Here is a 25,024-nt window from a genome sequence, read left to right on the forward strand (position 1 = left end):
TCAGGTTTTATCTCTTTATAAAACTCAAAACATGTAGATGTACACAAGCTTTGGTCTGAACCCTGATGTCAAGCAGGACCATAAAAGGAGCCGTGGTCTGAGCTCGGGGGTTTGAATCCCGGCCGTCAGGCCAAAGTTCATGAACAAACCATTAAACATCCTTTAACATTTTCTGGCTAAGTTGTGTTAAATAATGTTCTTTTGTGAGGAACCTGAAACTCTGTTAGAAAAACAACTGAATAATTACAGAGAACTGCAAAACCTGGAAATAACAAAGGTTCAGTGCAAAAAGACATGTTGAGGCTGTAAATAAAGTAATATACAGTATAACAAAAACAATATAAACAAGTTTTACTGTTAGGTCCTTATATCGAATGTTATGGCTCACCTTCCATTCCTCAACATTTGCTCTGCACAATTAAAACAAACCAACATAGTTACTGCAATGGCTCCGAGTTATGGCTGCATGAGAAGAAACGTAGCTTTGATTCTTTAAATTCTCTGGTTTCCTTCAATCTAGTTTACTCCCTCAGAGTTTATATGAAGATTTATATCTACAGTCGTTGCTTGGCTCTGTGCACAATCATAAACGGGCATTATCATCAGTCCATCTGCAACACTTCCAACCACTAGAGGGAGCTGCTCTTCATAAACCAGTCTGCACTGACAATATATAATGAAGCATGTTGGTCTCATTTCTGTTATTCCACCTCGACAACATCTATTCACACTTGTAACAGTGAATTATTGCTGAGAACTCAAGTATGTGACAAACGGATGTAACACTGAAACCATGAAACTGACGACATCCCAACCAAACTATTCTTAACTTAAAAAAAAGCAGAAAAATACCCACAGAGTACCCGCTGCTACCTGCCTGAAGCCCCCTCAGTATTTATACCAGAGACCTATTGCACCATATCTCTCCTGCTGCTGCTGCTGCCTACAACTTTAGTCATCATTTGGAAAGTTTCCATGCAAACTGCTTTGGTGCAACCAGGTTTTGTGGTCCTGTGTCAATTAATACTGACCTGAAGATGTAACAAAGAAGCAGCAGCTCAGAATAGTTTGACACAGACTTAAGACGTGTGAGCCTGCTCACTGCTAACCACAATAATGCTGTAGACACGTATAGGCTTTGGGTGGTTTAGCAAAGGTGAGGTCACGCTGCAGCCTCACAAGCCCGTGAGTGTAGAGTTGCTGCCCTCACTGCACTGGGATCAGGTTAAGACACTTTGTCGGGAAACAATGAAACTGACTTAAGATGAAAGCTGCAGCTGATATTAGATCCGCTGTGTTATTTCTGTGTGAATTTCTAATGACCGTCCATCGCATTGAAAACCAAATGTGGTTTCACACGCGGACGAGAGCGGATGACTTAATACGCTTGCTGCGCTTTTTTTGTGCAGCGAAAAGGAAAGCAGACAGCAGTTTTAAATACTAGTTTGACACTTTAGAAAAGTTAACTACCCATACAAAAGGTGCAAGTATCACAGAAATCTGTACATGTCAATGAAAAAAAGTCCTTTCAGACACACATGCACACACACGCACACACAAACATAGAATACTGGCCATCACCTCTTACATGGTGTTGAAAAGGAATCAAGCATTTACAGAGTCTGAATCATTCACGTACGACCAGTAACGCTTCAATGATACTTGGGACACTTTCAAAATGTCACTGATTTGGGCAGCGGCTGTCCACTAGGAGGCATCCTGCAAAAGTCTGGGCTGGATCGAACCAACGGGACGCCTACTGCAGACTGGCCTGAGGACCTGGCGTTGCCTGGGGGAGACCTGGTGTACAAGAGTGGTGCTGGGAAGGCAGAACGGTCCCTGGGGCCCCGAGAGAAAGGCTTCGAGTAACTGGGCGAGGGGGCTCTGTGTGCGTCTGAACAGCTGGCAACGCTACACTGGAGGGGAGTGAGTCTGTCGGCGAAACTAGGTGGAGGAGGGGGGAGGATGGAGTCCTCCACCCAGCTGTCCTCTCCTCCAAATTCAGGCTCCTGTGGCAAACTGGGGAGAGTGCACAGCGAGGGAGGAGTGGGAGAAGGGGAAGGAGGGATGAAGACAGGAGGTGGAGGCAAAGGGTTGCGAGCAGGGTCGTAATCTCTATTAATTGTGTGCGGAGGATTGCTGTGCATGCTGGGAATTTCCTCAGGAGTGGAGCCCAGCAGCCGCTCCACGGAGCGGTCATCCTCATCCACCTCAGAAAGGTTGTCGTACTGGGAGGTGTTGGATGGTCGTCTGCTGCCCGCAGGCGCCGGGACGTAGAGAGAGACCGGGAACTTGGTCGGCTTTGGCGGAGGAAGTCTGGGAGAGGAGGTGAGGGAACAGGGAAGGTAAGGCTTCGGGGGAGGAAGAGGTTTGTTCTGTGTGACATCAGGAGACACAGGTGGTTTTTGAGTGACCAGTGGTGAGTCTGAGCGCGGAGTGGGAGCGCGGCGCTGGGTCTCTGGTCCGGTCCTACTCCCTGGTCGGGGAGATTCACAATCCAGACGCTGTTCGTCAATCTGCTCAGCGTAAGAGAAAGGTGGAGGAGGCAGATCTGGGAAGTCCATGATCTCTTCCTCAGTCTGCATGGCAGGAGGATCCAGAGGAGGAGGTATATAAGGTGGGGGCCACTCCACCGGCTCTTCCTTGGTCTCCAGGTCTCCAGGCGCGCTCTCTGGTTCTCCCCCGTCTTCGGTCTGGCTGCACTCTTGTAGCGTCTCCTTCACATCTCTGTCGAACCCGACCGCAGGACAAGGCTTGTTTATTTTTGGAGGTAAAGGAGGTGCTCTGCAAGGCCTTATAGGAGAAGGTGTTCTTTGTGTGTGCACTACAACTGGGTCTGGTGAAGGCAATGAAGGTGTGTTTGTCCCGGAGAGGCTTCTTGAACCTGAGGCTTCTGCAGGACAAGCGTTGTGTTGAATGGTGTTGCTGTCTGATTGCTGGCTCTCTGTATCTGGCTGGCTGTGGGGCTGCAGAGCTACTTTGACCTCCGGAGGCGAGTCAGGCTGCAGCGGCAGGAGGACAACCGGCCTCTCTTGACCCAGAGGTTTCTTTGGTAGCTCGTCTGACTTGGCTAAAAAGAGAAATGGAAAATAGGGATCTTATCAACAAAGGAGACTTTGGGATAAATTGAGGAGCTTTAAACTCTAACAGAAATAAAAACAAACACCAGAACACAACTGCACCTGGAGAAGACTGGTCCAGCTTTTTACTGCGTAGCTCAGACATAGCAGCCTGTAACTGTTCAACCACCACATCATCAGGCAGGAAGTAGGAAGCACCCAGCTTCTCCTGGATAAATTCCCTCAGGTCCTCTAACGGAAACTTCTGCAGACGCTCTGATTGGACACACACAAGCACAGACAGGATTTAACACAAAACTAATAATAGAATGAGTGACACCATTCTTTGAGGTCGAATGTCAGGTAACCTTTGATAATAGACAGCACGAGCCTATCTTCAAGTGTCCTATCAGTAAAGTGCTTTTGACCAATGTGCTGAGGCAACGCATCGAGCAAGCATCCAATGAAAAGTCAGCTTTCCATTCTTCTCCTCAGCAACTGGCCACTTGCATTATGTAAGCCACCCAGTTAGGAGGCAGCCAAGCATGAGGCGGCGTGCGGCGTAATCCGCACAGAAACATTCAGCAGTATAGCAACAGCAGCCACAGCACGACTCATCGAGCACACCACGGGAGATAATGAAACCGCTCTCATACTCACTCTTGTGCAACTTGAGGGTTGTGTACGCCATGGCAGTCAGCGTCTTGTCTCCCTCCAATACGTAAATGTCCCATAAACGCAAGGTGAGGGTGAAAGGGGTCTGTTATGGGAGACACGTGGCGGCAGAGTGAGTCTGAAAGTAATGAAACCACCTCGAACGTGTTGCTGTGCTTGAAGGGAAGGGGGGATGCACTGTGGCATACAGATTAATGATGGTGTTTAAGTACAGAACACATCTGGGACGAGACAATCTGGAGATGGAACATTGATGCAAGAACTACAACTCACTCTGTCAATGAAGCACTGTAGGAACCATTTGGTCGTGTAGATCCCTGTTGTCATCTGCTCCTTGTCCTGTGGGGCACGAGTTAATGAGAAATGGTGTCTGCTGCGAGTCGCTCCGTCTCATCTGTTCTCAGTTATAAATCTTACCGACTCTGAACATGTGGCCTTTTGCAGCATAAACTAATCATGATTATGAAAAAAAATGACCTGATTTAAATCCCTTACTGCGGCTCCACGTACAGAAAACATCAGTCATACATACAATGTGCTGTCACTCACCATGTGTTTCTTCAGCTTCGGCAGCATTTTGGAGAGGACCAGCTCGTGGTGGGCCTGGAAGCGGTGCAGCTTGGGAAAGCCCGGGATGAAGAACCCTGGGAAGAGGAGAGACAAGATGAATCAGGAGGCCATAGATGGTGTGAGGTGATGGACACAGAGACAGACTATTTAGAAATTGAAAAGTTAGATTAAATTTCAATGTGGTTTCATGAAGAGACTGTTGGCTGAGGCCTTCGCTGTTTGAGCCAATCTAGCTGAAATCTGTCTGTATGTCTTCCTCTGTCTCACCGTGCATGGCATGCTTGCTGTTGGTGAGGAGCTGGGACAGAGCCCAGAAGGCATCTTCCTCATTCAGATACATGAGCAGGATGGCAGCGATCTGACTCATCCCTTGGCAGTAGCTCACCTCCTGAGGGAACACAGGAGAGGAGACGGGTTCAATTAAACAGAATGAGCAAATGAAAAGGATTATTCATAATTTAATAGCGCCCAGACAGACGCACGGGCCGAGAGACGGAGGGAGGAGAGCACCTGAATGTCTGATGTGGTCTGAAGGCAGACGGTGGATGTGTGTGGTTTTACTGCTCAGACCTACTGTACGTGCAGCTACAGCATCACAAACTCTTTACAAAAGCTTGTTAAAATATTTACTGCAGCCAAAAATACATCCTCACTAATGTCATGTCCTCAACTTGAATAACCGCCAATTTGCCTCCACCAGGATTCAATGAGTTACTCTGAACTCATCGCGCTTGGCACGCGCAGATACACAAACCCAGGCACACACCTGGTATTTGTCCAAATTAAGCTGATATATTGCACAGCCAGAAATGGACAGTCCAACGTATCCTTTCAAGGAAATATTGTAGATAGAATTAGAGTGACACACAGTTTAAACTACACATTCTGCACATTCTTCTCTACCATCACAGGCGAAAAGGCGGAACACACTTTTCTCCCTCATCCGTCCCTCCTCTCTCCCTCACGCTCTCCTACTGACCCAGTTTCTTTGGAGCAGCGTGTGATAAGAGGGGAAAAAGGAAAAAAGGGGAACAGCACATTTCCATTTCCTCTGGCTGAAACACCTCTACCACACAGGAACCGACTACAGAAGCAAATCAGAAAAACAGACTTGGACTGTGTTTGTGTGTGTGGGGAGATGTACTGTACCGGTCAAGTTGCGGTCTTTGGAAAAAATATTATTTCTGTCCCTATTATATGGCAGCAATCAGGGCTTATACAATAATTGATATATTGATTAATATACATGTGTATAATGAGATACAGGTTTTAAAAACATGTCTATACAGAAATTGACTGTGTTTTACACACATTCCTTCTATTTCTGCACATTTGTAAAAGCTTATGTTTACTTCACAGAGACACAATCTGGTTTATGGCAGAAAAAAGACATTGTAACTTTAAAACAAAGATTTCAAATGAACAGTAAATAGATGGATATGATTTGGAGTGTCATAGGAAATTACGGCTTTTATTTATAACATGACATTTAAATGTTTCATTCAAATAAAAGAGCTACTTTACATTACATGTGTTATAGCTACTGTATACTATAGTATACAGTATTTTGTAAAGTTACGACCAACAATAATTTCCACTTTCCACTTCCACTGTTTTCCTCAATTTACTGACTATTCACTGGCCGACAAAATGTCAGATATAGCTAAAAATGTTACCTACAATTTTCTAAAGCCTCAAACTCTGTACTTTTTCAAAACAAATGTTAAAAATCTTCAAGATATATTCTGATTAACACTATATTAATAATAATAATCATATAAGAAAAGGAAAAAACGATTGATAGAATGTTCAAAATGTCCCTGATTACTCAACTTTGTTTTGGTACTGATATGTAGCCTTGCTAGGTGAAGTACACGAGGAGTGGAAGAGGAACTTTGACCGGACTGAGTGTGACTGTGGGTTCACTGGTGGTCTGGCTGTGACACTGTACGTTCAGACTGAGCCACACTCATAAATAAAAGATCTCAGCCAAGGCTCTGAGCAAGGGGGAGAGCAGATGGGTGTAGAGTGCTTGGCCTGTTCCTTTCTGTACAGGAACGAATGCAATCCGGGGCTGGTGTGCGCAGCGTGTACACAAGACTCCTCCATATTATGCAACACACACACAGTTCGGTGTGCTCACGTAAACACTTACCGTATTGTAGACGGAGTAGGCAGCTAGTACGTGAAAGAGCGCCTGCTGCCTAGAGAGGGAACAGAGAAACCACTAGTTTAAAAACAAGGATGTGATTCCTGAGCAACAATCAAACAAGCTGAAACTGTTTATTAAGTGAAACCCCCCCCAAATATTTCTCAACTGTGTGTGTGTCTGTGTGTGAGTGTGTGTGTGGTCCAGGTATTACTCATATTGTGGGGACTTAAATTTACACATCGACATTGTGGACTCATCTTCCTCATGGGGACAAAAAGCAAGTCTCCATAACATAATTCAATACATTTTAAGGTGAAGACATGTTTTAAGGTTCGGTTTAGGCAGGTAGTAGCTTTGGTTAAGGTTAGAGCAAGTCTCCAGGAACTCAATGTAATGTCCATGGAGACAGGGCTGTCTGTGCCTGTGTGTATTAAAGAGCCTGTCTGTGAGGATGTCTGTGTTCCATTAGTTCTTTGGTGACTCTCAAAAACACAAGGTCTGTTTTCAGAGATCAGTTACGCTGACATCTAAAGTAGATTCTTCGCTTGACATGATTTCATTTCACATGTGAGCCGACACTGTGACACATGAATATCAACACATATAAGATATCAAAAAGATCTTCATCACATAATTTCTTCCAGTGCATGCGGCCTCTATTGAGTGTCTACGTCCGCAGGGTTGCGTGCTTCATGCTGCGCGGCTGATTACATCTGGAGTTTCAACAGTTTCAGACAGCGAACACAAGGCAGCCCTTGTGTCACTGCATGCGAGTGTGTGTTGAACGGGTGCATTAATAAATATAACTGAGACACAGAGAGGATGTCTCCCCTCCAGGCCTCCGTAGTAAATACGTGTCTTATAGACAGTGACAGAGGCAGGAAAGGAGCTTTAAATAGCTATCAGTGTCCCGATGTGAGTGAGGCAGCTGTTGACTCGCAAGGGGAAGGAGTGGGCAGCCAGGCAGGATGGAGGAGTGCTTTGGTCTGCTTGGACTTAGCAGCTTTGAAATGAAGAGGGAAGGACATAACAGAGAGGAAGAGGAGAGCACAGAGTTTAATTCACAAAGACGAACCCGTAGATTTCACAACTGTCCCACAGTCACAAAGCAAATGCTATGAAACATAACAGAGTGCCTGTGTTCTGAAAGTTATTTAACATAGGTTTGATCATTTTTCAGTTTCTCAGTCTTGTATGTATGTGTGGTCTCAAGTTCACACTGTGGGCAGCTCAACGTTATTCTGTACATGCAACTTCATGTCGCTGCACATTTCTGTATGAATGCCATTTCCTGTGGGGCTTCGAGCACTGACAGGAAGACTAATAAAACACTGAGAAGAGGAAACAACCGCTTCGGTTTGGCATGTGTGTGTGTGTGTGTGTGTGTGTGTGTGTGTGTGTGTGTGTGTGTGTGTGTGTGTGTGTGTGTGTGTGTGTGTGTGTGTGTGTGTGTGTGTGTGTGTGTGTGTGTGTGTGTGTGTGTGTGTGTGTGTGTGTGTGTGTGTCACACCCTGCAGAAGCCACAGTGAGGGTTAACCTGAACATGTGAGGTGACGCAGAAAACAAATACAAGAACTTTTGGAGACTCTGTGAGGACGTTTGTTGTGAGTACAACTCCCATGACCCACAACAGCATAAACAGTGTGTTTGTGTAGGATTGGTTGAAAACTACTCAGGGTTTCAGATGCCACCCTTCTGAGAAGGAGTGGTGTAACGCTGTGTTACAAAAGAGGAAATGAAGAAATCATCAGGATTGTGTGCAGGTGAATTGAAACACACAGCTGCACGCAGTTTTCTGCTGAGAGAAGCTGAGAACTCACATGACTCCGAAGCGGTCCATGAACATGATGTGGTTCCTAAACGTTCGGTTGACGTCCAAGTCTATCTGCTTGATCTCTGTGGAGAAGTTACGAGCCTGCAGCTTCATTTTCTGGAGGACAAGATAAAAACGAGAAAAAGTGTTTTAGAAAGCTAGTCGACAAAATATCCATATTTTCGACTGTAATCCGTTTCATTTTCATACCTCGTATTTTCCCACATTATCCTTTTTGACTTTCTCTATGTCCAGGAGCAAGGCCCATGCTTGGCCTCTCAGCTGCAGAGGGATGCCTTTATACACGCGCTTCACCAACTGAAACACACACACAGTATGATAGACTTGAATTGGATTCCTCTAAACATGGAGAGACAGCCTTCATCACAACAACCAGAGGGCAGAGGCAGAGGGTCATGTTTGAATGTTAACTGTCTTCAATGACAAGGACCCATTTCATGTATTTTCCTTTAGCTGTCTAGACTGGAGAGATATAAGGGGAGAAGCTGTGGTTAAAAGGGGAATGGAAAAAAGATTATCAACGGAAGTGGAAAGAATACATCACATTTTTTAGCTGGGGAAAAAAAGAAAAGCGATGGCTAAATGAAGAGTGAGCGTGCAGATACCAAGATTCACACCTTTTCAGTGTTCCTGTACTTGTCCCAGTTCTGCACCATCTTCAGCCATTTCTCCACTCGCTCTATCTCCTGCTGCTTTTGCTACAGAGAAGAAAAGACTGATTCACATCTGGTCCACTGGATACGTGAAAAGGGTCTAAATATATCACGTGCAAGGTCAAAATGTGGAAAATTACCTTCTCTTCAAGCACACTGGGTGTTGGCAGTTCTTTCTCACTGGAGCAGAAAAGTAGAAATAAGCCACATACCAATGAGAAGACAATCCAAGTTTCACACGAATATTTACAAAAATGGCATAATGTGAGAAAGATGAGACAACGTTGACAGAGATGAAGGTGAAGGTGTTCTCCAGGAGGAAGCTGTCAGGAGCTTTAAGTCGGGGGAACTTACTGCAGGAAGCCGAAGCGGTCTGTGACCTTAAAGATGCTGTAGTCAGCATCCTCCCATGGGTCAATTCTGACACCCTCCTGCCTTCCCTGAAACGGCCACATACATAACTACATAGAAAAATACTGTGTGCAAACAAACCGTGACACAGATACGACAAGTAGAACTAGAACGGCACTAGGGTGTATATGTCGGCCAAGTCCCAACAGTCTCCTGGTGAAACCACATTTAAATTCACTAGATCCAGATTTTTACTTGGATCAAATTGAACACACACACACACACACACACACACACACACACACACACACACACACACACACACACACACACACACACACACACACACACACACACACACAAAGTCCCCAAAACTATTGGGGGAATTATTCTTCCTCCCACCAAGTTCCTGCTAACTGACAGACAAACAAATAAACACAGAAGAAAATAACCTCCCCGGCAGTGGTAATACATTGTAAATGCAAGGTAAGTACACATGAATGGACCAATGATATGTCTGCTTTATCGTGGGAAGAAACGGATTCACGACAAACACACATTCACTGTCAATGTGATTCCATTTAATCCCATTCCCATTCCCGCTGCCTGTTGGCTCACAGGTACCATTCAGGAACTCTCTATTCAAGAAAAACTCTGGTTTTTGGTTTGGGTTCTCTTCTTTAAGGGAAAATTAAGTCCCAGATGATTACTTTTAAGGATCGATCAACTTCATAATCAAGACTTTCATGAACGGAGGTGACATTGTCTTCCCATGACCGCACCTACCTTGTCATATTTAGAGATGATATCAGCACGTTCCTCTGCTATCAGTGTGTCTATGTCCTTCTTCATGTCAGAATCTGAAAGCAATCAGACAAATATGTCATTAATAATCATCAGATTCATCATAAACCAAACCACTGTCATCAGATACAAGCATAAGGTGTAAGTTGGTCATTTACTGCTCTCTACTATTTTTGGCCTGGGTGTCGAACTGTCTGTGACATGGCGAGACTTTGAGATCAAACCATTCCTAAACCGACACATTCTGTTATAATATTGACTGACAACAGATGTGACACATTTTTTCCTTGACTTTATATGGGGGTCATGTTCTGACTGAGGTAGCTCAATGACTTTAGTAGCATAAGAACAACAAATTTTACATAAAATTTGCAGGCCATGATTTCAGAGACACTTTGGCAGAGTGAACAAGATCTGACACAGGTGCTTGAACATACAGATGTTTGTGTGACTATACAGATGTTTGTGTGACTACACAAACATCTGTATGTGGTTACTTTTGTCTGAGAAATGTTCATTACATCAAAAACAAACAAGCAGGCATCACTTGAAACTTTATGATATAAAAATAAAAGACTCCACCACATGCTGTAGCTTCTCTCCATACACCTCACGGTCAAGTCAACTTACATTCACCCGTCCATTATCTAAGCCACTTATCCTATATCTTTGGAGTGTGGGAGGAAGCTGGCGTACCCGGAGAAGACCGACAGACTCAAACTCAGAGCATTCTTGCTGCGAGGTGACAGTGCTGACCACTACAATACGAACTTGTTCACTTCATTCTCCAAAACCCAAAAGAAACAGTAGCTCACCCGACATCACCCATCAATGCCTGGATTATACTACATCTGTGAAACAGAGTCGGGCCACAAGGCCGACATCAAACTTTGTTCTTCTAAAACACAAGTCTGTTGCATGCTTGGGACAGGAGCCACAGTGAAGAGCCACAAGCTCACACGCAGCTTCCTGTCCATGTACCCAGAGCTTCAGCTGACAATAGCTTGACATTACATTCTGAGTGTGAGGTGATGATAAGTGGTTCACCTCACATTGTTTGGTCTTTTGTTGGAAATAACAGAAGTAAAGAAAAAAAGAAAAGAGCACCCGAGTTAGGTTTTGTTCTGATATGTTGCATGTGACTGTCATTGGATGTTTAAATGCAGTGTGTTCCTCACTTTATCAGGTTTTAAATCCATTTACACCGATAAAGGTGGATCAGGGCAGACAGAGGATGGATCAAGAAGGTTTACCCTGAATCTCTTAAACTCTCACAAGCAAATGAAATGTGTTCCCTTCTTCCCTTAACAACCCTCTGATGTGTCTCCAGAGTCAGACGAGTTCATTTTATGAATTGAACCACTGGACAGAGTGAAGGAAGAAGAGAGAGGGAAGGACATAAGGAGAGAAGAGAAGAGAGGACAAGAGAAGAGAAATAGAGAAGAGAGAAATAGAGAAGAAAGAAATAGAGAAGAAAGAAATAGAGAAGAAAGAAAGAAATATTGCCAGTTGTTTATGAAAGAAAGGTGCGACAGTCATGGGACTTTATTTTTCTGTACATGTTTGCATGAACATATATGTGGTGATTCACGACAGTGCACACATACAGTCGCACTGGTGCCGACTCACTGTAATAAAGATGGAAGACAACAGTCTGACCAGAGCTCAGGAAGAACTAAACAGAAGTGACCAGCTGAGACTCCTGCTCCCTTTTCCCCACAGTGTAACCTCCACCTGACCCCCGTCAGGAGCTCTCGGCCGGCCTGTCGCCTTCACTGAGCTGATGTGCTCCGTCCGCACAGCTCGGCTGTTTAGCAGTTGTCAGGACTGAATAAACACCCAAGAGGGAACAGGCTCCTTTGGGAGATCAGCATCTGAGGGATATTCGGATTCAGAGAAAACGCCGGTGATGCTTTACAGGCACAGCGAATAAAAGGGTAGAAATAAAACCCAGACCAGTCACATTAAAGCATCAAGGTTAAGAGCCACTCACAAGTTACACAAGCAGGTCTTTGTTATGCTTCACACTGAAATGCCACCATGGGACAAATACCCAAGAAGGGAACATGTAAATCAAAGAGACAGTTGAGGAAATAAAACTATTCTGGTGTTCCTTTGATATAAATTTAAGTGAATTTTATTTTCTAGTTGCTACTCAGGTCAAACTAAGCCATTTGAAATTCAAACTTTTGGAGCCATACAGAGGCTTTTTGTGACACTACCGGCTCCAGCCAACAGATGCTGTGCAGGAGTGAATACTTCTCCTTACGCCTGACAACATGTGCAGCCAGCTGGGGCCTCGGGTGCTGTGCACATGTATGTGCGGCATGCTACACAGCAACAGGTGTGAGGGCACCTGTCACTTCTCACAAAGACGCTTTCACTGTTTAATACACAACCATAATACTGCTGACAAGGAGCCAGGTCGTCAGAAGCAATGGGACCCAACATAATTTATATCTCAGATCACGACACAGGAACAATGGGCACAATAACAGATTAAGAGGGTAGATCGCAGGTTAATAATTAAATACTTGAAATTTCAAGATGCCTTTTGATGCGAGTATGAACATTGTTTTGGCCCAGATGTGATATTTGAAGCTTTATTTTGATCTGTGTGGTAGTGATTCTGGTGACACAGATATAAGAAGCAATAACGATCTGAAACCTTTTACTGCGACAGTATTCTAGCATGGATGTTGGAGAGGATGAAGCTGCTTAAACCTACTTCTTTGGATCAGAACTAATTGTTAAAAGATGCTGTACAGATGTGTATTGAATTTCCTTTTCCATCACTCGACCATTACTTATGTCATCTCTAACACCACAGCATCAAGTCATCTCCCTCAAACAACAGCTGAAGCTCCTGTCTAACAGGTGGTCAGTGAAACCAGACCACTGAACAACTGCTGTCTGCTGTTCTGCTCTTTTCTCTTTTCACATTTCACTTTTCTTGTCCATGTCAGGATATTTCAGGTTTTTCAAGGTATCAGCAAATTTTTCTGAACAGCTGAGTAAGCGGTCTCTGAGGTGGTGCCATTGACCGAGCTCTGACCTTAACTATATCATATTAAATATTGAAAACTGTTTTACCTTCTATCTTATACACAGGCTACATTCAAAAGTGTAGGACGATAAGGTACGAGCACAAAATGCATGTAACTTGATAACTTGCTGTAGTTTGTTCTCTCCAGATTTTGTTCTCCATATAATTAAAATGACATTAGAGTTGATGTGAAAAGTCGTGTTGAAGCTTGTATTTGAATGGTTTCAATCTGAATCAGCAACGTGGGCTTACAGTACACTATGATTTAAATGTGCGAAAAAACAAACAGTGTGAAATGCAACACTTCCCATTGTACCTGCTGAGTTATTTAACATTGTTTGCATTGGTAATAGGAAAGGAAAGACAAATATACTATGTGAAAGATGAGAAAGATATTTTTCCCCTCAAGCTCCTCATGGGCGAGCTTTGTTTTTTCATCACTACTCGCTGGCTCTGTAAAATGTTGTTAAGAGTCTGTTTTGTTTCATCTTTAGGTTCAAGCTGCTTATTTCCTGTGTTGAGTCTCCAGACTGCTGATAGTATTGTGTTGGGCTCAGGGGGAAAAAAGGAAACCAGTGACCGCCACTCCTTCAAAAACAGGTTAAATGAGAGCTGCGACAACAAAATGTGTCCACCTCCAACCAAGAAAAACCCTTATACAGACAAAACGCCTCAAATTATCCAAACTTAGCTTTTTACAGTCAGCAAAATAAAGATGTGACTAATACGCAGTGGTCAGTTCACATTAACATTACTGGAATTTTGCTTGTGACTCACCAGCAGAGCTGAGGACCTCCACTGTTTTAAACAAACGCACTTTGTACAGCTCTTATTAAGTGGTGACTATACCTACAAAAGGTGGGGGAGCTGAAGGTGTTGGACAGATGGAAGCTGGAGGGAGAAAGTGAGTAATCTGCAGACAACTCCGCTGAGTGGGAGAGAGATGACGTAAATATAAAGTTAAAGATCACACCTGGGGGAGTGTATAGTTAGTAGGAGTATATTGTCTGACAGAATATATCAGAAAAAAGATAGAGATATTAATTTGGTTGAAATTGTTCATAGATTTTAAAGAGAGAAAAAGAACAATATATTTCAAGTAGAAAATGTGAGCTGTAATGAAAAAGCATCAGAATTGCAGAGAGTGAATAAGAAGTGTAAAAAAAACACTTCCCTATATGTAAGTGTTGATGAACTGGTTGCTTACAAGATACAGGACTTTGAGCTCCGAGGCCTCGTGACATCATTTCCTGTTATGACATGGCGTTCTAAATCTAGCTTGTGTATAAGCGCTACGTGCACTGTTTTAACCACAAACAGCTCGCGACGCATTCTGAATCACATCTAGCTAAATTAAATGGTTTTAAGCAATGCCTCAGAAGTTTAAAATGTCGTTACTGATATATCACCAAAAATTCTCATCTTTAAATGTGTTGCATCTGCATGTCTGTGCAAACTATATAAAGCAATGGCATTCAATTTAAATGAGATTACTGCATTTGTTGACATTTAGGACATTGGTTGACATTCAACACACTAAGACACCACTAATGAATGAGAAGTCGTCTTTTCAAATATTTAAGTCAGATTTAAGACAGGAGGAGGATTATACAGGAACAAAGTCAGATTGAAAGTCTGAGATTAGAGGGAGTGTGGCAGTAAGTCAATTTACTGTGGGATCCTGGGATCTCTGAGTGCTCTGATGGTTCGGGTGAGGTTAGGTCAGGGGCGTGTATGTGTGTGCATCAGTGGGTGGTCATTTTTAACTGGAACCCAAAAGTTAAATTACACCAGAGTGTGGGAAGTTTACATAAAAAAAAGAAATTAATGGCATGAGGAGGCTGAGGTGAAGTCATCGAGCTGATGATTCATCTCATCTAGCAGTGTCTGTTGTGTCTGAGATCACGGGGAACACTGAGTCGGACGCCTTATATAGATGTTGTACTGGTTATCATTCACTGAGATATGATCACATCTGCAATTTTGTTGTCTATGCAGCCGGCACATTAAAACCCTAACCCCAAATTGCTGATGGCGTGATGAGGCAAAGGACGACAGATGCCGAGTTCTTTTCACCGCTGGATGATTAGTCAATGCCGCGCGGTCAGCCAAAGAACGCTCTGGCTCTGAGATCAGACAAGCTCGGGCCGTGCACTCATTGACCTCACAAAGTGTATTTTCATTCTGGGCTCAGCCTATCACGCATCTGTATCGTTCATTATCACTGTGCATTATAAAACATCATCTGCTCTGCATGAGCAAACATACCCCACTTGTTCTAAGGATAAATAAGGAAAGGGACTTTGTTAAAAAGTTAATTTAACAGCGAAGAAAAAAACCTATTCACATACTTTAGATACTTTTCATTTATCAGTCAGTCCTGCACTGACTACGTTTACATGGACACCAGTAATCTGAGGAATGACCTTATTCTGAATAAGACATAACTGTGATTAGGTTGTTCATATGTGTTGATAGGAGGAGATGCCATATTTAGTAAGTCAAACTACTGTCTTAAAAGGGTTAATATTGTAATATTTGTGTCCATGTAAATGTGTCTACTGTTTGTTTTCAGTATCAAAATCCCATGACATTCATGTTTATGTAATACCTTCTTAAGAACATGTGAGTTTCACACGTCTTTTGACTTCAGGATTCAATTCATGTTAATATATGTAATTTAATTTCAGCAATTCCTGAAGTCATGCAATTGATGACAAAAACTTTAAAGATTTTTCTGGTAGCCACTGTTCTGTTTATTATTATCTCTGTCTGTCGTTACATTAGCTCGATTCTGTACGTTCACTGCGACTGTGAAGAACAAGCATCCCTCCAGTCCAGAAAAGAAAGGAGGCTAACAAGTGACCACATGGCTCTAATTTCCACATGAAGAGCTCTGAGGTCCCAGATGGCTTCAGCGCTCCACTTTCTAATGGGTGACAGACACAGTGTGTGTGTGCATGTAAGCATGCATGTGTCTAAAAGAGGCAGAAAATGAAAAGGGAAAAAGGCAGAGTAGTAAAGAGAGGGAGGCCTCTCTATTTTTAGCGACCACAAGTTGTCTGTAAAAATGGATCAGAAATATTTTTCTAAGGAAGAGGACTTTGGTGCTCATGATACATTAGCTCTGGTTCCAGGTTCACATAAAACCCCAAGGGACTATGATAAAGATCACCAGAACCAGAACGTTCCATCTTTTGTTCAGTTCGCCTCAACATAATGTTGATGATGAATGCTATAAATAGGAAGTCCCTCCGAGACTTGGACTCACTAAGTCACCAGACAGGAAATCTCAGCAGGCTGGTACAAGATGTTTAACACCAGTCCTTGCTTTAAGGGAAGGTATGGACGCCAGATGGCAGGGGCTGGGAGTGTCACACATGTACAAGTAAAATGCCTAGTTTTAACCGCAAAGTCATAAGCATGTCCCGAGTTGCTGTGGTGAGTATCAAGCAAGCCAGGCCACTTTTCAGGCTTTGGCTTTCAAGTCACATGAAAATCTGATGATGTCCCCCAGTTTTGACATCTAAAATGAGTTGAACCACAGTGATCATGAGAAGTTGAGTTTTATTTTTAATATAAAATTAAACAGTTGCAATTTTCCCCTGTATAAATCTTTCTGACGTTTGACATGTTTCGAGTAAAGCAAGTTTCAAGTCCTTAAATTTGCAACTTGAATCTGACTCGACGTCAAGACATGTGGATTTCTCCCCCATCTCTTCCAGGTGGAACTCCAGACATAAAGTAAAGGTGCTCAATGCCTCTATGACTGAATTACAGACAGTTCACTAGTAAGCTAATCAGTAAAAACCCAGGTTGTACAATTAAGTTTTATCTTGCTTGCCATCTTCAAGTATGGTGCAAGCATTCTCATGCATTCACTGTGTCTGTGCAAGTCTAAATTAAGCCAAGAGGCATCAATGACTCTCCTTGTAGGCATAACAAGGATGTAAACGTCTAAGCGCCATGTTACCAAACACATGGTGTGCAGGTGTGATGGTGCATGGACAATGGACAATTGTCTAGCCCCAGTCCGTGTGGTTCCTCTGAGTAGTTGTTTAAAGTGACAACACCGCACGACAAACAGTGGACTAACTTCATCTACTCTTGACTGAGCCGAAGCAACCATAAGAAAAGAGATAAAACTGAAACCAAATTAGAGTCGTGAAACAAATGATAGTCGTGAAACCTTGATAACCAGACCTACAATGTCTCCTAAACAAGAAATCCGGTTGTCTTTTTTGCCGTCCGAGGGTCTCTTTCTTCTCTCTCCCTTCGTTTCTTTTGTTTAGCTGTAATGTTTGTGCATATGCTCAGAAAATAGCTGCGACACAGAGACTGTGTGACCCAGGGGTGAAACATCCAGAGCACAGGGGCTGGGGAAAAAGCACAAGGCTCAGAATAGCTGGTTTTCCACAAGGGGCTTTTCTGTGCAGCTCCAATCTCTTTTACCACCATCACTCCGTCTTATCATTTTTTCCAAAGAGGGCACACAGAACATTAGATACACTTACAAACACTCACCACCCCAAACTGTCTAACCTTTTCCCCATCTTAACAAAGGAAATAACAAGCTGGAGGCTGAGGAAGAGGGCCCATTTATTGCATCACGCTGCATCTGACCTCAGCCTGAGAAACACTACTTCCTCACTTCTGTCTCCCCCATCACCCATCATGGGGGGGGGTGTCTAAATATAACAATGACTACATAAAGTTTTAGACGCTGGAGCAGCAGCCCGACCCGGAGAGGCCTCGTTTCCCAGAGTGGCAGCACTTTTTTTTTGATGGGTGGTACGAGGAGGACAGGAATGTCAAGGGAACAGTATTCCTAAACACAAAACCACAGGACCATGCTGAGAAAGCCACGTTCTCATAAATGGATCCTCTTCCACCAAGCTAAGGATGAAGTCATAACACAAACAGAGAAGCCAGGGGAAAGAGAACATAATCTGAGTAAGTAGTGCTATTACATTATAAATTAGCTCTACCAGTGCAGTGCCAGTTCTCAACATGCCTGTTTGGAACGGGCTGCTTTTGGCCTGTGGTCATGTTGGATGCAACTTTATTTCTAGAAACTGCAAATGTGACCTGCAGTAATTCAAATGGATTTATATAGCACTTTAAAACACAACATTGTTGATCCAAAGTGCTTTGCAAAAAGAAAAGTGACAACAGATAACCAGTGATAACAACAACAATCATAATACTAACAGTTAAGCAAAGGCCAGCTGAACCCTGAAGCTGTGCCACCGCTGCTGCACAAACAGCTCTTCACCTGAGTACGCACTATAGAAGCGGAACTACAGAATCAGTTGTCATTGCTGTTGTCGTGAACACAATGCTGTTGTTTTTAAGTTTTTATTAGCATTATTGAAAGTAACACTTGCCCAAATTGCACCACAGTCTATGCTGGACTTTCTTGGGCCCTTGACAATACACACATGCCAAATGTGAAGCTGATACGATGAACAGACTATCTATCAGACAATTATTTGACAAATCATATTATAAATATTTTGTAAACTTCAGATATAAATATTTGAACAATTTGAATACGAAGTTAAACAATTAATAATGAACAACAGAAACAATTGGAGCCGTTTTCAAAACTATCCTCTCAAAGTCCAAACTTGTTTTTGCACAACCTGCTCATATTGCAACAAGATGCAATAAGATCACAACAACATGAGCTCCAATTCCATTTCCACTGTTTCTATACCAGTAAAATCCCCTCGCCACAGCACAACGGCAAACACATTTAATAATTCATGAAGGGGACACACAGAGAACATGTTTCCAAATGAAAAAACCAGGTGCTGTGTTAGCTGTTCTCGAATCAAAAGCTAAGCAGAAATTATGCTAGCGTCACTCATGCACACTCCTCTGGGTGATTTGGTTATCGCAGATTTCATGTATGAATCATGTTTACAAACACAGAAACAGATTATGGTACATGGGAGATGAGCAGGCTTGCACTGAGGGGATATAATTCAGAGCGAGGTTAAGTATTTGGAGCCAAAACAAAATATCAAGTGGCATCCAAAAAGAGACACAAACTGGAGACGGTCATAGAAGGGAAATTCCAGGATGGCCCAGTTTAGCCTTTATACAAATTCCAAAAGACAAATAACTATTTGGGTTATTATCCCATAGAGGCATCATTCATCTCCTCAGATCTCTCCTCAGTGCTGGAGCAGTTTTCAGCCTGAGTAAATATCTACCATCTCAACAGAGATGTGACCTCAATTTTACTGTGTGGGGGGGAATAGATTTGGAGTAATTCATGGACAAAATGGCTCATCCAAATATCATACTGGCTTCTAACAGAGGCTCGTGCTACAGCCCAAATGTAACTTACACATCCCAATGAGGTGCTATATAATGATATCTGTGTAGTAAATCTATTTTACCTCTGTCTGTTTGTTTGTTGATTGTGCAAAAAAAAACTACAGTAACAATTTCCATGAAACCTGGTGGAAGGATGCAATGTGGGTCAGGGAAGAACCCATTAAATATTGGTGTTTAAAATTGCAAGACTCCTGACATTTTCACTGTTTTCCCAGGGAATAATTCATGGCTCTTTTTGAAAGAAATCAGGTAAATTTAGGGAACTGATGTCTATGGGGGTGTGAGATTTGGTGCAGCTGAATTCAAGAGGACTGTTGGGACTTGGCGGAGGTATGTGCTCTACTGAGTGCCATTCCAGTTCTTGTGGCCATCCATCAACACATTCTTATAGTAAGTATGAGGTCTGCAGTATCATAAGAACTAGTCTATAGCAATCATACGGTCAAAACCACTGGCTGCTCTAGTTTTTTTGCGTAAGTTTACGTGTTTTCTTGAGGCAGGTTTGGTGAATGTAAAACTCAAAGTGGCACAAAGGTGTCACTGTGTTTGTCTCCATGTTAAACCTCCCCAGACTCTATCCTTACCTCTCCCCCAGTGTGTGATGACATAGACTTCATGACCTTTCTAATCCCTGAACAAAGTAAACATGGACATGATTGGATATTTCCAGGACTCCTGAACAGACAACATCGAAATTATATCCTGCGAGTTACAAAGACTAAACCCTTCCGTATCTTTTATGGTTTGGCAAAAAGCTTCACTATTTGGTGTGTTTTGTGACACTGGTGCGTTTGGAACGCCTTTGACGTCCATCATAAAGCAGCCATTCAGGCAGACAAAAAGACTATTGATGCCTCTCCACTGAAACAATATTATCACAACTGAGTACAATGGATACTGCTGGTTAGAAGAGTGACAAGGGAACCACAGATTCACCTAAAATCTGGTGTTAGAGCAAGATTTTACAATTTAATGACACTAAAATTGAAATTAAAAGATGTTTATCATCATTTAAGTTTTATTAACCAAAGTATGGACCAACTTGAGTGTTTGCAATGCTTGTGCAATGCTTTTACTCAGGTAGATGTATATCAACGCCTTCTGATGGCTCAAAGTGACTCAAAATTGAAAAATGAAAAGTCACCAACTCTGAGTGTACTAAAAAAAAAAGGCTAATGCTGCTGACTGAGGCCCATTCATGGGCATAAAAACAAAATAAGGGCTCACATGCTCTGCCTCACACGTGGCTCACATCCTTTTGGCATCGGAATGGGCTGCCAGACCATTGTTGAAGAGCACATTCAAGTGCTGAAAGCTTTTTACAAGAAAAGGCTCCTAAATTAAGGCTTTTCATTGGTGTTTATGAAAGGGAGGCATATGTTGAACCAGCCTTTTTGTGATACCACCAACATATCTGGATTCCTCTTATTCTGACACTTGCTGGACTTGATCTTCAAACATTAGGGCTGGTTTAAAAACTATTAGAGTCCAGTAAGAACACAGAGCAGAAAGACATGAAGTGCTGAGGTATGTGGGGTGTGTGACCCGTGCAGTACTCACTGCATAACAGCATAGGAAAAAAGCAGTCACCTTTCCAATGTGGGGCTTACTTCTCAAACCATATGCATAATATCACCCAATGTGACACACACCCACTAAAGGCTGAGCAATAAGTTATACAAATTAAACACTCAAGTCTTCAGCTATTTGCTATAGCTTGGGGCAATGCATGAGTACAGCTAAGGAAGAAATAGCTCTGTTACTAAAACTTCAAAGATTTCTACAGAGGTTAAATAACCAGACTGTATTCATCTGTCTCCTTCCACTTCCTCTACTAACAATGTTGTCCATCAGTGAATGACATGCATATTTAAATTGTAGGGGAAATGGACTCGCCATTAGCAGCGTGCACATGTGCGACATTAGTCTGAGAACAAAAAACAACAGGGGGGGGGGAGACATGACAGTGAAACAATGAGTAGCAGTCAGACATCTGGCAGAGAACTAGATCCTGCTGCAGATCTTTCACTCAGACTGTCTGTAACCTCCCCCCATTCCACGCACGAACCAGTGAGATGCTCATGGTAACCTTCCAGAGGGGGTCCACGCATGGCATGACATGACATACAGACCAGTAGCTGCATGGCCTACTTCTGGCTGCTGTGTCTCTGGTCTGTGTGCCGGGCTCAGGGCTGGGGCAATAAAACAGTAGCAAATAATTATCGCAATATAATTGTCATCAACAGCAATCACAAGGGTCCAATATATCAATATAACACGCACGATAGCAAGTAACAGATGCTTGATGTACCTCAGATTTGTAAAATGTTTGTCATTCTCTGCCCATAAAGAAGAGTTTAAAACCACAACCTTCGCTCAGGAGCAAAAATCAATCTTTAAACTTAAAATAAATGCAGGTTTAGGATTAATTCTCCAATGACAAGGGAATACTTCTAAAAATGTAATCCATACCCTGATATCTCATTGACAGTTATCTCACACCTGCCCTTAATAAAAAATACATGTCTCAAAGATGTCAGGACCAAACTGAGAATTGGTTTCACATGTAGCTCAAACAAATTAGGGGGATTAGCCCCTGAAGTGCCACTGTCCTGTCAGTAGTCCAAAAAAAACCAAGTCACTTATTAACAATACTGACCTTAAATAGGACAGTTTGTTGTTTATTCTCTAGGCTTTTTTTGACGTACACAATGTGCTTTAACAATGATTAATTTAAAATATATATATATAATCAATGATGTGAGGCTTTGCTCATAGCATGTAGAGCTAACAATAAACAAGCCAAGACTTAGGCTTCCTGCAAATTGCTATGTTTTTGTGATGAAACCCAATTTTACATCAAGTCCTTGAAGTTGCTAAATTCAAAGTATGCCACAGATCTGTGTGCATTTCCTTTATTTTACATTTGAACCCTTATTATGGAAATGTTGTTTTATTCTACTATCTCGTTTTGCACTGTTTAAATAATTGTCAGTTCAAGGATGAAAGTGTTGAGGTGGCCCTGGCAGAATTCAAAGCAGGTCCCACAGACGCATGTCTCCTGACCAGAGGTTTTACATGACATCCACACTGGTGGAAAACCCACGATGAGTGACGCGAACGTCAGAAATTCCTCCACAGAGAAGCGCTCACTCACTGTCCTCCCCACGAACACGGCTGTTGTTGGGTAAAAAACAAACCACCGACTCTTCTACTGTCTGTTCCCACAATAAACAGCAGAACAGCGTAAACAAAATCCTCGTCCGTGTAAAACCCACATGGGAGCTCGGAGCCTGGTGTTGTGCTCGGAGCCTGGTGTCGTGCTCGGGCGGGTGGAGCCGCTGACAATCCGCGGGGACAGTTTCCTTCACGGGGTTAAGTTGCAGAACGATAACAACAATCATGGCCACCCGCGTGCTAGCGTCTCAGAGAGCTCATATTTGTACAGAGAGCAAACACAACGCTGCAGACTTTGATTAGCAAACCATTTTGTGGAAGGTTCTTACCGTTTGGAGAGACTTCCTCTCTTCTTCTTCTTCTTCTGCTGCTTCTTCTTCTTCACCTCCCTCCTCTTCTCTCTTCTTCTTCTTCTTCTTCTCTGAAGCGACAAACTAAATCCCCTCTTCTCATCTCTGTCTCCCGCCGCGGAGCCGTGTCACCCAGAGGCCGAGGCGGAGGCTGCTGTCACCCCGCTCCGTGGACTCACTCGCTCCGCTGGTCAAACGGAGTCAGTCCCTGTCTCTCTCCACTAACACCACCGGCCACCTCCTCCTCCTCCTCCTCCTCTTCCTCCTCCTCCCCCGACTCAGCTCCACACGCCGCAGGCTGCGTGTGTGTGACAGGCCGGTGACACCCCACACACACCCCACACCCACACACACACCGCGCACTCGCACGAGCACAGCAACGGCTGGAAGCGCGCGTCTCGGTTGATTTCCGGGTTGACGAGATAAATTGACGGTAAGAGAAGTTATATTTATATTGAATTCACCATTTTAATTGTAGTAGTGAAGCCGTTTCTCTTCCCCACACCTTTCGCTGCATCTGTCACTCAAACTGAGCTGCTTTAAAAAATAAATATATCAATTTAACAACTTAACATCTGGTGAATTATAGCAACATAAGCGACAAATCAATTTTAACTGTATATTCAGTTTGTAAATAAACAGATTAAAGTCGCTGGTTTCAAACAAATTCAAACGAAATATCAACTCTGACGAAAAACTATCTCGCTGCGCCCTCTGTCGGATTAACTCTGAAAATACAGGCGATACTGAGTCCTTGTGCTCCATAATTTATAATATAATATAATAATAAACTTAAAGTAATAAACAAAGTGCCTCACAGACACAGAAACATAAAATGCATACGGTGCGGTTTCATATTTAAACAAGTTAATGCAAGGCCAGTGGTTAGGCCAGTGGGTAAAATAAAGCAATAAAACAAATAAACGTCCAGTTAAAAGCAAAAGCATTAAAATGATAATAATGATTAAATAAAGCAATAAAACAAACACAATCTAGAAGTTAAAAGCCATTTGAATCAATGCATACTGAGGTGGTTTGTCTCTAAGACAGAGGGACGGTTATATAAATAAAGTTTATTATTATCATAATGTGGAAATTTATTGAGGCCCAAAACAGTGGCTGCATTTTCAAACCCATTTAGCTGCTTCTCTAGCCCCATTCTGGCCCCAATGGAGGGAATGAACCCAAATGAACCCGTTTGGAGTTCCTGACACCGGGTCGGGAACTTGCTTATCCGGACTGACAAAAGAAATGATCTGAAGTAATTATGTAATGACACGTGAGTTATGCCATGAAACTACATAATGTGATAACCAGTGTTGCCTGATTTACGAGGTGATAATCATGTCAAGGTCAAGCCTCTGAAATAGAGATAGAGAAAACTTTTTTAGTCCAGGATAGAAAAGCAGATTTTTCTACCAATTGATAGTTGAAAATTGATCCTAACGTATTGTATATTGTGTCATATGATTTGTTGCACTCTTGACTACCTCACTTACGTACTTACTTTACTACTGTGTGTAGCAGTGCATTCATTGTTACAGCACAAGGTGTGGTCTCTTGACAAAACCTGACTGTGCTGTTGTGTCTCAACAAAATAAATACAACTGAGTGGAATCCTTTAACCGGGATACACCCAAAATGACAGTGGATATCTTCCAGTAAAGTTTCCACCCAAAGTGCAACTGAATTCAAGTCACGCAGTTGTTTTAGGGTGTGACACAAGAAATATGTCATGAGTAGTGACAGAATCCGTTTTGTCTGACCAAGCTTTGGCTCTTATTTGTTTGTGCTTTTTGCAATTCTGCATGTGTTATGGTTTTATCCAGATATCCAGTGCTTTTGTTAATGTATTTATCTTATTTATCTTCTTATTTACGTCTGTGTTTTTGTTTGTGTTTGATTGCACTTATCAATCAAACAATCCCATAATTGAATCTCTCTGTAAAGCTCTTGAGTCAGTGTTTATTTTTCTCAATGCACTCTATTAATAAATTGCAGAAAG

The 25,024-nt window shown here is 42.7% G+C and overlaps 1 protein-coding gene across 1 annotated transcript; it reads right to left on the reverse strand.

The window, feature by feature from the left end:
* Positions 1–23,357, reverse strand: si:dkeyp-19e1.3 (USP6 N-terminal-like protein). The gene is made up of 14 exons (XM_035156325.2): positions 22,999–23,357; positions 10,081–10,154; positions 9,298–9,383; positions 9,084–9,123; positions 8,908–8,988; positions 8,480–8,587; positions 8,277–8,386; positions 6,460–6,508; positions 4,572–4,692; positions 4,284–4,378; positions 4,008–4,073; positions 3,720–3,819; positions 3,183–3,335; positions 1–3,070 (listed from the first exon to the last, which is right to left on the reverse strand). Exons 2-14 carry the CDS (start codon positions 10,144–10,146, stop codon positions 1,674–1,676), a joined length of 2,472 nt encoding a protein of 823 aa, XP_035012216.2. The 5' UTR covers positions 10,147–10,154; positions 22,999–23,357; the 3' UTR covers positions 1–1,673.
* Positions 23,358–25,024: the final 1,667 nt, after the last annotated feature.

The sequence above is a fragment of the Hippoglossus stenolepis genome, chromosome 5, assembly GCF_022539355.2.
Source record: "Hippoglossus stenolepis isolate QCI-W04-F060 chromosome 5, HSTE1.2, whole genome shotgun sequence".
In the NCBI taxonomy this organism is placed as follows: Eukaryota; Metazoa; Chordata; class Actinopteri; order Pleuronectiformes; family Pleuronectidae; genus Hippoglossus; species Hippoglossus stenolepis.